Below are 13100 nucleotides of genomic sequence, written 5' to 3'. Positions count from 1 at the left end.
CGCATAAGCTTGTAAAAAAATGCTGTAGATTCCCCCAACGGATTATCATATTGCAACAAAGCAGCATAGCATGAGGTACAGACAGAACACCCCTGCTTGGGCTCAAGATTCATCTTAATTTGGTTGACCTGCACCCTTCCTGCTGGAAGAGTGTTTCACCAGTGCTGGCAGCAGTTACATCAGCCCCTGCACCCTGCAAAGGCAGCTTCCAGTCTGGAAAACAATATTCCAAGTTTAAGGAGAAAGACTTGCTCTGCTGCAATCAAGGGATAACATCTTTCTCTTCCAAATCCACAAAATTTACTGTGTTAAAAACCTCAAGAAAAGGTACTGGTGGGGGATGTACCGAGATGTCCATGATGTCCTGCCCTGCAGGCATACTGACTCCAGGTGCTGCTGAGGGGCAGGCAGAAGGCAAGGAGAAGGGAAGAGAAGGTGAAAATTCAGGAAGAGCTGTATGAATTCAGTACAGCAGCAGTCTCTGGGATATTCACCTTTCCCTTGTTCTCTCATGCTTGGCCCTGGAAGTCCTCCTCCTCCTCATGCTGTGAGTGGACAGCGGAGGGGTGAAGGATCCTGAAGCACATGAAGTGTGACTACAGTGAGCAGGGCACATCAGAGGCAAGGTTAACAACTGACTGGAGAAGCAAATGAATTCTACCAACTGGTTTCAGTGATTTGGGCACAAACACATCCAGGAGCCCTCCAAGTGAGGCCATTCTCAAAGGATGTGAGAGATTGTCCCCAAATTAGACAAAAGGGGCATTTACTGACACTTCAGAAGCTTTTCACGGAGGTGGGATTCACCGTGTGCTCTAGGGATTAGTAATTTGTTCATGTATATGTATCTGGAAGCTTTTTACCATTTTTTAAAGGCAAAAAATAAACCCTTGATGTAGCCCTCAGAACTGGGGAAAGTTTCCCGTTTAGGTAGGGAGATACCTGCACTAAGAAACTGGCTAAGATCTGTGTAGAAGTCTCCAGACAGCTTGGGTGGTGAGAAAGAGGAGTGCTGGGGATGCTTCCTGTGTAAGTCCCAACTATGGTTCGACACCTAGAGGTCTACCTGACCAAAGCAATGTTTGCCTCTGAGCTGGCTGTCATCTCATGCCCACAGTAGATGTCTCAAATGGATCAGATGAATCATTCCCAAAAGGTTTATTTATTTGTCCATTAGTTGACCAGCTGAGATGATGACATCAACAAATGCCACCCTAAACTATTAAGTAGCCAGAAGTGGACAGAAGTCCTGAAGATCTTGATAGTGATTAAATATCAGACTTGAATACCTAAATCCTTTTCTTGATTTAGTCAGCTTTAGCTGATATGATCAAGAGCATATAATAAATCATTTAGCAGCAAAGAATAAAACTTAGCTTTCCCGACTTTGAGTCTGACATTAACAAATAGGCTATTGCTTCTCCATGTTTTCTGCAAGTGGGACGTTTCACCATTACAACTTTCCATAACGACTAGGAGAGACTCAAAATGTAGAGGAATTGCTGGACATGCTATTCCTGGCACACAGTGGGCCACATTCTGCCCTCGGCCACAGAGGTGACAATTCTGGAGCCACGCTGCGGTACCTGAAGACAGGACCATGCAGGATTTGCACCATGGTAGAATGGCTGCCAAACGCAGAACACTTGTCTGCCCATAGCAGAGAACCTGTGCTGGGTATTTAATGATTTATATTCAGCTGGGACCGAAGGCATTTCCACACAGGGCATGTCAAAGATTCTTGACTGAGCTCCTAGTGGACCCAATACAGAGCCACAAGAAATTCCGGCTTACTCCTCAAAACTATTTTGTATATACCAGGAATAGTCTCAAACTGACGCTGGTTCTGGTTTGGAGGCTGTTTGCTGGTAGCAGCACAGAAATAGCTGCTCCTTTGCATGGGATACAAATTCCCACACTGGTCAGGTTTCCACCAAACAAAACTGTAGCAAATAGTAACCTGCACCCGCTGGACACTCACTGGGAGCGGCTGCATGAACAGCAGCTCTTGCTAATACAAGAGAGGGGGCTGAGTGTGCGGGAGTCAGGCTGACAAAATGATGGGAAATGGGCAGCTTCTAGTCCATTAGAAGCCGATTTGCTACTTCTCTATGCAACCTTTTAATGAGGTTAATGAAGGCATTACAGAATAAATAAAGTCTACTAGGGAACTGTCACCGCTTCTAGAAACCTTTCAGACATCCTAAACTCAGGATGCAGTCCAGAACTGAATGTGTATTGCAGTTTCAATTCTCCAATATGTATCACAAGGAGAGGAAAGCGATGCACATTTGCGTGTATTTTTTTACTCCAAGCCATTTCAATATTAAAGGCATCACTTTTTAGTAAGTACATTACCTTTTCAAGGTGCACAGTTTCTCACCAACAAAAATCCTTCTGGATTTTCCACTGTTTAGGTATTTTCCAGCTATAGTTAGCAATGTTCCTCCAGATTTGGGGCCATAGGTGGGAGATATACTTGTTATTACAGGATTCTGTAGTGGGGTAAAAGTAAGAACAGTAGACTGATAAATTATTTTCAAAATGTGAAAAGGAAGAATCTTAGAACATTTATTAGCATTTCCATGTAGTAGTAATAATAAAGCAAACAGGAATATAGAATTACCATACTGGGTTAGACTCATGACGAGTCTCCTTCCAGTTATTACTGAAGCTAATTTTGACAACAAAGTTTTAATCATAGTGCTTACCACATATGAAAATGTACTGAATAGTGTTTTGCCATGTCCAACAGAAACACTACTGGATATATTGGAACTTGAATTTTTTGCAGCAGGAACTGTGCATTCCAGCCTTTGGAAAACAAGGAAAAAGATGGGATTACATTTTTTTTCTGACTTGATTTTTTGTATTAAAATATAATCACTTCAAACTCATAACAATGGAGGATCCACACTAAACAAATCAATCTATATGCGGTAGGGACAATTCAGAAATAACAGTTAAAAGAACTGTGGTCATCTTCTATAATACTAAATACGAACACTGTGGTGTTTATACTTGGCCAGAGAAAATAATTTTAGTATATCAAATACATTTCAGAAAAAAAGAAGCATGCTAGAGAAAACAAATACCTCCCATTCAATGGCTGAGTTGCTTTTTGGAATTTTCCTTTAGTGCCAAATTTTGGCAGACAACAAAATTAGAAAAAAATGCATTATATACACAAATTTGTTGTATAAATTTAAGTACTACCAAGAATGAAACTTGAACTTTTGAGGCGGCATGTGTATTATATTAGATTTACACAGTCTCATATATGAGCTAGTCTCCTTAAATCATTAAGACTGTTTGGAATAGCAGCGAGAGGAGTGCTCAATACTTCTGGAGGGTGACCTTTTTTTGCTGCTGTATCTATGCATAGGGAAGCTGTGCCATTATTTGCACATTGCGAAGTAGATGATAGTCATATGCTTTGAACTGAGAGAAGATATTCATTGAACTTCCTATTTCTTCAAGGCAACAACTGGAATAACCTCCATCTTAAACTTAAGCTATTATCCCACACTCCCACATACTTATTTCTGAGAAGGAGGAGAGCTGCAGCTGAGGGTCATAAGTCTCTGGATGACGAAATACCTGCATCTTCTCACGCTTCTCTCCAGCAGCTTCACAGATCAGGAAGATGGAGCTGACATAACAGCCCAGCCGGATCCTGGCCAAAGGAACCTGCCCCCTTTTCAAACCTTTGAATAGCTTTGTTCTCACCAGCTCCCACAGATGTTGAACAGCATTTCACAGACAAACCAGAAAAAGCTGCTGCACGAGCTATTGGCATGAACTAGATTTATTTGATCTCCATTTCCAACACTTTTTTCTTGGGGGGCTTACCAAACCAAGGGACTGTTTGCTGTTTGAAATTTCAGAATCGGAGATGACGCTTATAAACTGAATGCTTATATCGTAAAAAAATCCATACCACAAAAAGAACATCTGCATGAAAGGAAATTAGCATTTTAGGTTTCTTACTTGTTTTTGTTGCTGGATTTTGCTTCCAGAGTACAGATATGCCCTCCGATATGGACTACTGTATTTTTTAATTCAAATCTATTATTTCTGCTGAATCCAAAGTCCCATCCACACAGTGTCAGTTTTGTCCCACCTTCTAAGGGAGCACTGCTTGGGAGAATCTGTTAAAAAAATATTGTGTTAGTTAAATCAGGTTTTCTTGAACTTCAAATGGAGTTAAAGAATGTGCAAAGGAATAATTTTAGAAAAGCATTCCTTCTGGTAGACTATGTCCTACCATTCATCTTAATTGTTCTTCATCTTTCATTTGTCACATTATGAGCTTTCTCTGACAGTAGCAATAAATAACAAAACCTATACTAGAAAGCTTTGAAGGATAGTGTTTAGGGGCACTGAACAAGCTGTGCATTGTAACAATCTTTTAAATCCTACTGTTCTTGTCTTTCACATCTTATTTCTGGCATGTTAAACATACAATGTACTTATTTTGTTAGAAGCTGAATGCTGAACACAAAAGAGTCCCAAAAATGACCATTTTTTGTCAGCTTGATGAAAGTCAGGTTCAGAGTGAAGTAGCTTCAAAGACACCATAATCCAGTATCGAGTTGGCTGTGATAAAGTTAACGTGACTTCTGCTATTCTTTCCTTAAATCTTTTACATTTGGTCACCTCTAATTCCAAGTTAAAAATAAACTATCCCTCAGAAACACAGAGACAATCTACAAAGGAAATGCTTTTTTCTGTATATTGTAAATTGTCCTGTAAAATATAACAATGGTGGGAAAAATGTAGGAACACTATAGAAGTCTTACAAAACTCAGTAAAAGTACTGGTCAGTAATGCCAGTTTTAAAAAAAAATATCAAAAAGACATCGGTTCAGGGTTTATGGGGACTTTTAACAATACTGCATAATTTTGAAAACATACCAGTACCACTGGACAAACAACAGAGAATGAAAGACTAAATTTATACTTGTGGTCATAGTGCCTAAATGTCTTGGACTTAATGCTTTAGTGATAGTAATTTTGCCCCTAAAATGCAATACAGCTGTGCCTTTCAAAGGACCGGACTTAATTTTCAAGCTGAAAGGAAAGTGTTTGAGAGATACTTGGCTATTATTTCATCTGGAAATCCAATAAGACAGCACATTTCTTTTCAACTCTCTTGTAGCTACACTTCAAGACTCTCACAAATGAACTATTGTAGACAGAAAGGAGGCTGAAGCATACTTCAAAAGAATTATACCCTATATTCTATATGGGGAAATTTACTGCCCCCATTAGAAACCAGACAAAAAGTCTGATCTAAAATGCACTGAAGCCAGTAGGAATCTTTCCTATTTTAATGAGCTTTGAATCAGCTCTCAATGAGCAAAGAAGAGGGAACCTATGCAGGAACAACATTTTTGCACAAATCCCATAAAAAAGAAGTGCTGCTCACACAACCCCCATGGCACACAACACTGCAGCTAAGAGTGTGGAGCAGTACTGTACCCCATTGAGTCTGCTATTCCCAATTTAACTTTTCCTTATTTCTTTGGGGTTTTTCTTCAAAATCTGGATTGCCTTCAGATCCTAGTTTTCCACTCTACTTAGTATTTCAGCATACTGTCTATTTTTGGAGTAACAAAACCCTAGAAGAAACTGAAATTACTCTGTGGGGGTACAGGATGTCTCAATGTTTTGTACAATAATGCACTGACATGTGGCATTTGAAGAGTATGAAATGTAATCCGTAAGTTAGCAAAATACGTGTGTTAAAATCAGGCTTCATAAAGTCACAGAATTAAAATCGAAGGCACTTAACTGGTTTTGAGTGATCTTATCTGCCAAAAGAGACTTGTGATAGAGCCTGTATGCCTTGAGGGAGAGTAAAAATATTTACCACATTCTGCCAGCAAATTTAGGAGGCAAGACCTCTAAGCAGATAGCAAAAAATAAGCCAAATCTTAAACTTTTGTATTTAGGTTCTGCAGAAATTCCCCCAAAGTGTTTTTATTCATGTCTTTATTTTTGTTCCGTTTGTCCTGCATGATGAAACCTCTGAAAGTCAAATGTGGTTTCCCAGACTTGCTCTTGGGAGAGTTGACAGGAATGAACAGTGGACCTCCTGGACTTTGAACTCGGGTACAGGAACACATCTTCCATGTGCTTACATCACACAGGTAGTAACAGAAAGTAAGCAAACCTCAAATCAGTTATAAATGCTATGAAATTCAGTATTCAGGAGTTTTCTATAGCAAGGAAACTCCACTGATGATAGGGAGCAAGTCTGGCTGCAAGGCCTGCCATTCTGCTTGTCCCTGCTGGTCTCTGGATTCAGGTTAAGGGAGAGAAAGTTAAATTTTCTTTTTGGAAAAATTTAAAGCATTAATTTAAAGCCTTTAATGGCATTAGCCATTATGCTAATATCCACTCACATACTTTATAAATTGTTGGAAGAAAGTTATCTATTTATTAAAGTTTCAACGGCCCATTCATTTTAATTAAGAGGCAAGAACATGTACAGGCCACGTGCAATTACCAGCAAAACCTCCAACCTAAACAGGCAGCAGAAGGCCTGATGTTCTTGATACGCCTGAGACAAAAGCCAGCTACAATGACTCACTTTAAAAACAACAACAAACCATGTCAGTTTTTTAACCACAACAAAGAATCAAAAGGGCGACCAATTTATTTCTTCTTTTACGCCGTTCACCTTTCAGCGTGACCTGAACGCCGCATGCAGATGCCTGCAATTTGTTCCAGCACCAAGTAATCTCCGAGGAGACCCCCCCTTCCCGAGTTCCCCAGCTTTCCTCCACACCGGTGGCTTGTCCAGGCTGACAAAACACGCCTCGCTGTTGGCAGAGGCGGTGGACGGGAGCTGGGTATGGGGCAGAGGTGCAGGGTAGGAGCTGGGCTGTGGTGGGGATGTGTCCCCGTGCCAGCCCTGCCGCGCTGCCTGGAGCAAGGAGGGTACCTGGGCAGAGTTGGAGCTCTGTGCTGGGCTGGGGTGCGGGGCTGCTCCCCGCCATCCCTGGCTCCAAGGAAAAGTGCTCAAAGCAGGGCAGAGACGCAAAGGATCTGCAGGACTCCACAGGAAAATGCTGGGTTTCTTCGCTGCCATCCCTCCTGAGAGGAAGAGATCTTTTTATATTTTTTTTTTTCCCTCCATTGCACAGCACTCTTCGTAATAACCCAGGAAAAATCTGCTGAAGTCTTAGCTAGCTCAAGTCCACTGGACCAGACCCTCAGAGAAGCTCCCTGTTCCCCTCAGGTTAAAGCAGCTGTATGACATATCTCAAGCAATATGTCCCTCTGAAAGCTGGAAAATATTAGAGGGGGATTCAGACTGAATTTCAGGTACTATGCAAAGCAGGTCATCCTCTGTTTGTTAGGAAAAAAACAAGCTTGTTTCTCATATTTTATGTATATGGGTTTAAAGACAGATCAGAAGATGATGAAGAATCTGTTTTATATTTTTTTCAGTAATCATGTTAAATGTCATGGTCCAGTAGAGCATGAAATCTGTCTTAACAGCTAGCAATCCAAAGGGATTTAAGTACTCAGCTGCTTTTTTTTCCTTACAAGCCTTCTAGAAGCAACCTCTACCAACTTGGGCATGCTGTAATTTGAGATTGACTTGTAAGATACATCACTGCCACAGATCCATATTCATTACAGGGTAGACTGGGCTTCTGCTTAGCAGGCAGGGCTAAGCCACATGGGGAAGGGGAGCACCTGGCCAGCCCCACGCCTGCTCCCACCACCCCGTGTCCAAGGTGTGTTCCCCTGGAAAAGCCCTCCCGGTGACTCCATAGGGACTGAAGAGGCAGCCTTGGGGACACACCTCTTGATATAAACATCTCTGCAAGGGCTCCAGGCGCTTCATTCTTAAAACTGCTGAGTGCACACACTCATAATTAAAATTAAAGAGGGCTATATGAGCTCAGCACCTCTGAAAATCAGAAAGCAAGCAGTTCAGAGCCTTAGAAATCTTTCTGGAGGCACAGCAATATGCAGCCACCGCTGGAAAGTTTTGCCAAGAAAAAAACATTAAGGGATGCTACTTGTGCTTGAGCTGTAGGAAAGACAAAACAACCTGTGCAGGATAGATGAGTAGCTTGGGCCTGCAGAGGCATATAAAAATGTATCAGGATTAATTCTCAGTGTATCCCTTTGACTTGGTGATTCGTAGTCTCATACAAACTCAGGCGGAAAAGGACTATTCCATCATCTAATACAATCTTTTTGAAATAAATGTGTTCTCGTATAAAGGGAAAGTAAACTGTTCACATTCTGCATTAGCAATTTTTTTTACATCCCCTTCGCCCGAAGGTAAACAGCAATAGAAGGCAAGGCAAACACACACACAGACACACAGAAACAGACACACAAACACACACAAACATACGCCCTTTCCATCCATTTTGGGTTTGATTCTTATAATGCTTCATTTTTTTTCCATTTCATTTTGCCTGTCTTAGTCCTAAATATTGTATCTGAAAGGTGAACACAGAAAAAAACCACATTGTAAACATGTGTTTCTAGATTATTAGCAGCTTTGCCTGTCTACTCTTTAAAAGGTTGTCATAATCATCTGCCTGGTTGAAAGAAATACATCATTTATTTAAGAAAACCTTTTTTTCCCTCTTACTCTCTGAGAGTTTAGCATGTCAAGTTTTCATCTCCATTTATAAGTTGTATGCCCATAAAGGAAAATGTATTTTTAACTACACGGTGTAGTTTAAATGCACTAACGAAAGTAAATGGGTATAAGTGCTGCCAGAAAGTTTTATGCTTGTCCTTCCCTCAAGTTTTCTAGTCCGTTAACTGCCCTATAAACCTCTGTCTTCACAGCTATGTCACACTTCACACCGGATGATTCGGTTACACGTACAGCCGGCCAGTACGAATCCTGCATTAACCACAGCTAAATTAAAACAGGAACGCGCCGCTGTGGCTCTCTGCTTGTCCGTGTGGTTTTGCTCTTGCACACCCTGGATGGGCTTTGCCTGGCTGGCAGCAGCCTCCGGCTGTCCCCCTTCCCAGGGAGGGGTGCAGCTACAGGCTCACCCCCCTCGGTGGCGAGTGGACCCATGGGAACAAGGAACCAGGGAGGGATGTTAGGAAAAAACATCTCCCCCAGGGTGGTGTTTGAGGGATGCTTCCCAACAGGGAGAAATAACACATGTTTCTCCAGCACTGGGGACGGATGAGGAGCGGGGGCTGGAGACCTCCTGTGTTGGGTCAGGCTGTGGCAACTGTGGGTGGGCAGTGCTTTCCCCCACCTCCTCCCCTTGAGAGGTTCTGAGAGAAAGGCTGCTCCTTTCCGTGACTGTCCTTCCCTGTCAGACCCCTGCCAGGCTGGCTCAGACCCATGTTTCCCCACCACGAATGCTTTGCAGGGCTGAGGCTCTCTGTGGCAAGTCAGGATGACCAGACAGACCTGTCCACCGTGAGCACCTGAGCCCGCGGCATTCGGGGAGAGTACGTGCGTCCAGCCAGAGGCTTCATGGACACCGAGGCCGGGGGGAGTCAAGGAGAGCAGACACGTCATTTATCATAATTGCATAAAACATAAACAGAAGATGCCTGCAGAGTACAGGCCACATTCTTCCCCTAGAGATAAATACAAGAAATCCCCTGTTTTACCTCATAAACCCTAGGCAAGCAGGTCTCCTGGGTCCAGGTGCCGCCGGGGCACTCGGCAGACCGGAGGCACTGCTGGCTGCACCAGCCGCACTGCATGAAGGCAGGCGCCAGCAGGCACTGGCTGCAGGACCTGAAGTGATGGCAGCCTGGCCCCTTCAGCGGGATCTTCGTTATCTGTCGATGGAAAGACATGATGCACAAATCCTTTAATGCATACACAAAGCAGCAAGGAGAGTCTCTATTTATGCAACGTGCTGTGGTGCTGCTCAGATTTCACATGTGCAAGCCACGGTTCGACTTCTCTTTAGCTCAGTAATTACAGGATCTTATAAGTAATTTAACTGACATGATTTTAAATTCACTTGGGAGAAACCCTAAAGGCATCTTAATGTTATATACAGTTACTACCAGCATCTGGTGTTTACAGCAAGATAGCAGTTTTTGCTGATGGAAAAAGAAAACAGCAGTGTGCTCCTCCCTATTCTGCACTAGTTCTTGGAAAAAACAGTGTATCTCTGTGTCTTAGTTCATCCATTTGTAAGAACAGGCATGATGGCTGTTCCAACTTTGGCAAGGTTGTGTTACTATCTGTGACACACAGCACACAACTGCTCATGTACTTGTTTTTTAACCCCTATCATCAAAACCCCTATACTATACCTAAAATAGGAATTACAATGTGTATTATTTAAAATACCAGGATAGTTATGATAATAGTCACTCTAAATATGTAAGAATTCTTTTTAGTCAAAATATTAAAATGAGTATATGATTACATTACTATATAAGTACATCATACTTCTTTACACTTCAGTACCTTCTTTAAACTTATTTTGGACATTTTCTTGAAGATAACTCTTATAAATATCTCATAATTCCTAGTAAATGATTAATTACCAACTTTACTAATGGCTGATGTATTAATGTAAATTCTTATAGATCTCAAGGGGTCAAATTATTGCTAACTATTATGGTTTAAGATCATCTGTAATATTATCTGCTGATCTTTTAAACCTATTCTACGATGCATATCTACTTATGACAACAGCATATTTATAACAGCTCTTCATCTCTTATTAACTCTTCGTAGACAACATGCTAAATAAATTTTTAAACTTTACTACGAACACCGAGTCTCAATTTTAAACACACCTATGTAACTCTTGCACACACTCCCCTCCTTAAAAAGTTATAATGTTATGACACAAACCAACAAAAGCCAGGAAACTGTGAGCACTATTCTTTTCTTAAGCCATTGTGTGTTTTTTCTGTGCAAGCATTTGAATTAAGGACAGGGTTTCAGCCTCAAAATTTGTATTTCCTGGCTTTTGTTGTTTTATATCACAGCTCTTACATAATTTAAACATTTCTCAATACGAGGCTGTCAGTCTGTTTAGTAGGGGGGGAAAAATTCTTGGAGGAAACCTGTCCCTCCAATGTTCCCAAGGGAATGGCAAGGCTGGGAGGATGCGGAGCATAAAGCAGTGGTGTGAACAGTTGCTCTTACTGGAAGTTGCTGCTCTGAAGGCAGGTTTAGACAGTGCACAGAAGGATTAGATTATGAACCACTCACCTTTTTCCCAGTGACTACCAGGGTATAGCCATCATCTGCTAATGAATCCTCGACAACAACTTGGGGAGAGACGGGATAGGAGTCTAGCTGAAAGCTGACATGTGGAGCTGTGGGTTCTGAACGAGAAACCACTATCTAAGAAAGAAAGAAATTGGGAAAAATCAGCAGGCAGTGTGTGACACAAATGCATGTTGCTCAGTGGTCTCACATTCCTACCACTTCTCTGCTTGCATTAATTACTTTGCATTACATTGCATAATATTTTGCATAATGTTCCATCATGATCTGATTAAAGCACTATAAAATCTACTTTATTTAACACGGCAAAATCATGGCTGTTGGAGGATCCTCAAAATACACCGTATTTATTAAAATATGAAGGAGTCACTGAATGTTTTGTAGTCCTTTAATTTCAGGTATTTGTAAATCAACTGTAAAAAATGAAGATGCGTCATTTAGTCAGACCTGTACTTTTAAGAAAGAAGAACTTTATCTATGTCTATTTAAAAGAATCTTAAAACTCCAGGCCTTCAAAAGTCAAAGATATTTCCGTTTATTTTCACTTTGGTCCTTCAGTTTGGAAAGTAAATGTTAACCTGTGTCAGCAGTATCTGGTTTTGATGCACGTGGGCCCTTTAGAGCGCAAACCCACGGCAGGCGCAGGTCATCGCTGCGAGCAGTGCTACAGAGCCACAAGTACATGGAGCTCAGTTCCCAGAGCTGGTGAGGTGGCTATTGCTGCAGACAAGCTCCTTGCAAGACATTCCTGGGCACCTTGAGGTCTGGTTCCTGATGACTTCTGCGGGAGCCAGGTGTCCAGGACAGAGCACCCAAAGCATCTCTTAAACGACAGGGAGAGCTGGAGGATGCTTTGGAAGATGCTCTAAAACAGGAGCCTAATTTAATTGTCCTGGAGCCCCTTTGCAAGAGCTCTCTCTCTCTCTTTCACTTGATTTCAGGAGATCTTAGGGAGATTAGTCACACCAGTATGAAATTCCCCCACTAGTCATCTCTCTGCATCTTGAGTTACTGAAATACTTCTGAGAATTTGGCGCTTAACTTTACTACTGTAACTTTGTTGACTTTAATGGGATGAGTCATGGCTGTTAAGCAGAGGCATAAAGCATCTGCAGATTGGGGTGGATATTTGATAGCAAGATTTTATAGGCTTGGGCATGCAATCCAGAAGGATGTGCACCCAAATGTGATAGCATCAGGGAAGAAAGGCAGAGGATTGTTTACATGAGGGAAGATCATGTTCATGTTTCAAAAGCTGCATCACGTGTAGTTTACTTAAGGAATTTAGATAATCAACATTTGCTAGAAGTTGCGATTCAATGGGTTTCATTATGTAAAAAGATTGAAGGCATTCTGGAAATAACTTGTATGTCAAATGTTTAATTTTTCACTATAATGAAGCTTTTCTTCTGACTCCAAAGGCAGCATCAGAACAGCTAGGACATTGACTTACACGATTTCACTGGCTTTTTGCACTGCCAAGGTCTTTCAGCAAGATGGCTGACTCCAAAACCAGACTTAAGAGATGCTGTAATTACAGTTGATGTTTTGTTGTAATTCAAGACTTAAATAAAATATATGAGCGGTTAATTCATGGCGGTAAAGTGCTCTACATCCCAGAGGTATTTACAGTTTGGGGTACAAGAGGCTTTTTTTTTTTTTTTTTTTTCTAAAATGAAACTGGTTTTGTTAAAGACTTTGCTATGGGTTTGTGTCACAGTACAGAAAGTGCAGCTTTTAGAAATCAATAAGGCCTGATCGTTTTCAGTGACACAGAAGTATGGTTTCTGACTCAGTGTATTAGGGCATGAGGCTCTGTTTTTATATTCAGGGCAATGAAAAATAGAATGGACTGCAAAGCTGCATGAAAAAGCTTGATTAA

The 13100-nt window shown here is 41.5% G+C and overlaps 1 protein-coding gene across 3 annotated transcripts in view; it reads right to left on the bottom strand.

Moving 5' to 3' along the window:
• Positions 1 to 13100, bottom strand: part of MET (MET proto-oncogene, receptor tyrosine kinase) — a 91300-nt gene that overhangs the window by 32356 nt on the left and 45844 nt on the right. For all 3 annotated transcript variants that reach the window (XM_080390997.1, XM_080390996.1, XM_080390998.1), the window contains exons 4-8: positions 11201 to 11335; positions 9628 to 9801; positions 3991 to 4151; positions 2712 to 2814; positions 2359 to 2495 (exon numbers count right to left, since the gene is read on the bottom strand). In XM_080390997.1, coding sequence (XP_080247123.1) covers positions 2359 to 2495; positions 2712 to 2814; positions 3991 to 4151; positions 9628 to 9801; positions 11201 to 11335 — 710 coding nt within the window. The remainder of the gene's footprint in view (positions 1 to 2358; positions 2496 to 2711; positions 2815 to 3990; positions 4152 to 9627; positions 9802 to 11200; positions 11336 to 13100) is intronic.

The sequence above is a fragment of the Falco punctatus genome, assembly GCF_963210335.1.
Source record: "Falco punctatus genome assembly, chromosome: 6".
NCBI lineage: Eukaryota > Metazoa > Chordata > Aves > Falconiformes > Falconidae > Falco > Falco punctatus.
This window is presented reverse-complemented; position numbering and strand designations above follow the sequence as displayed.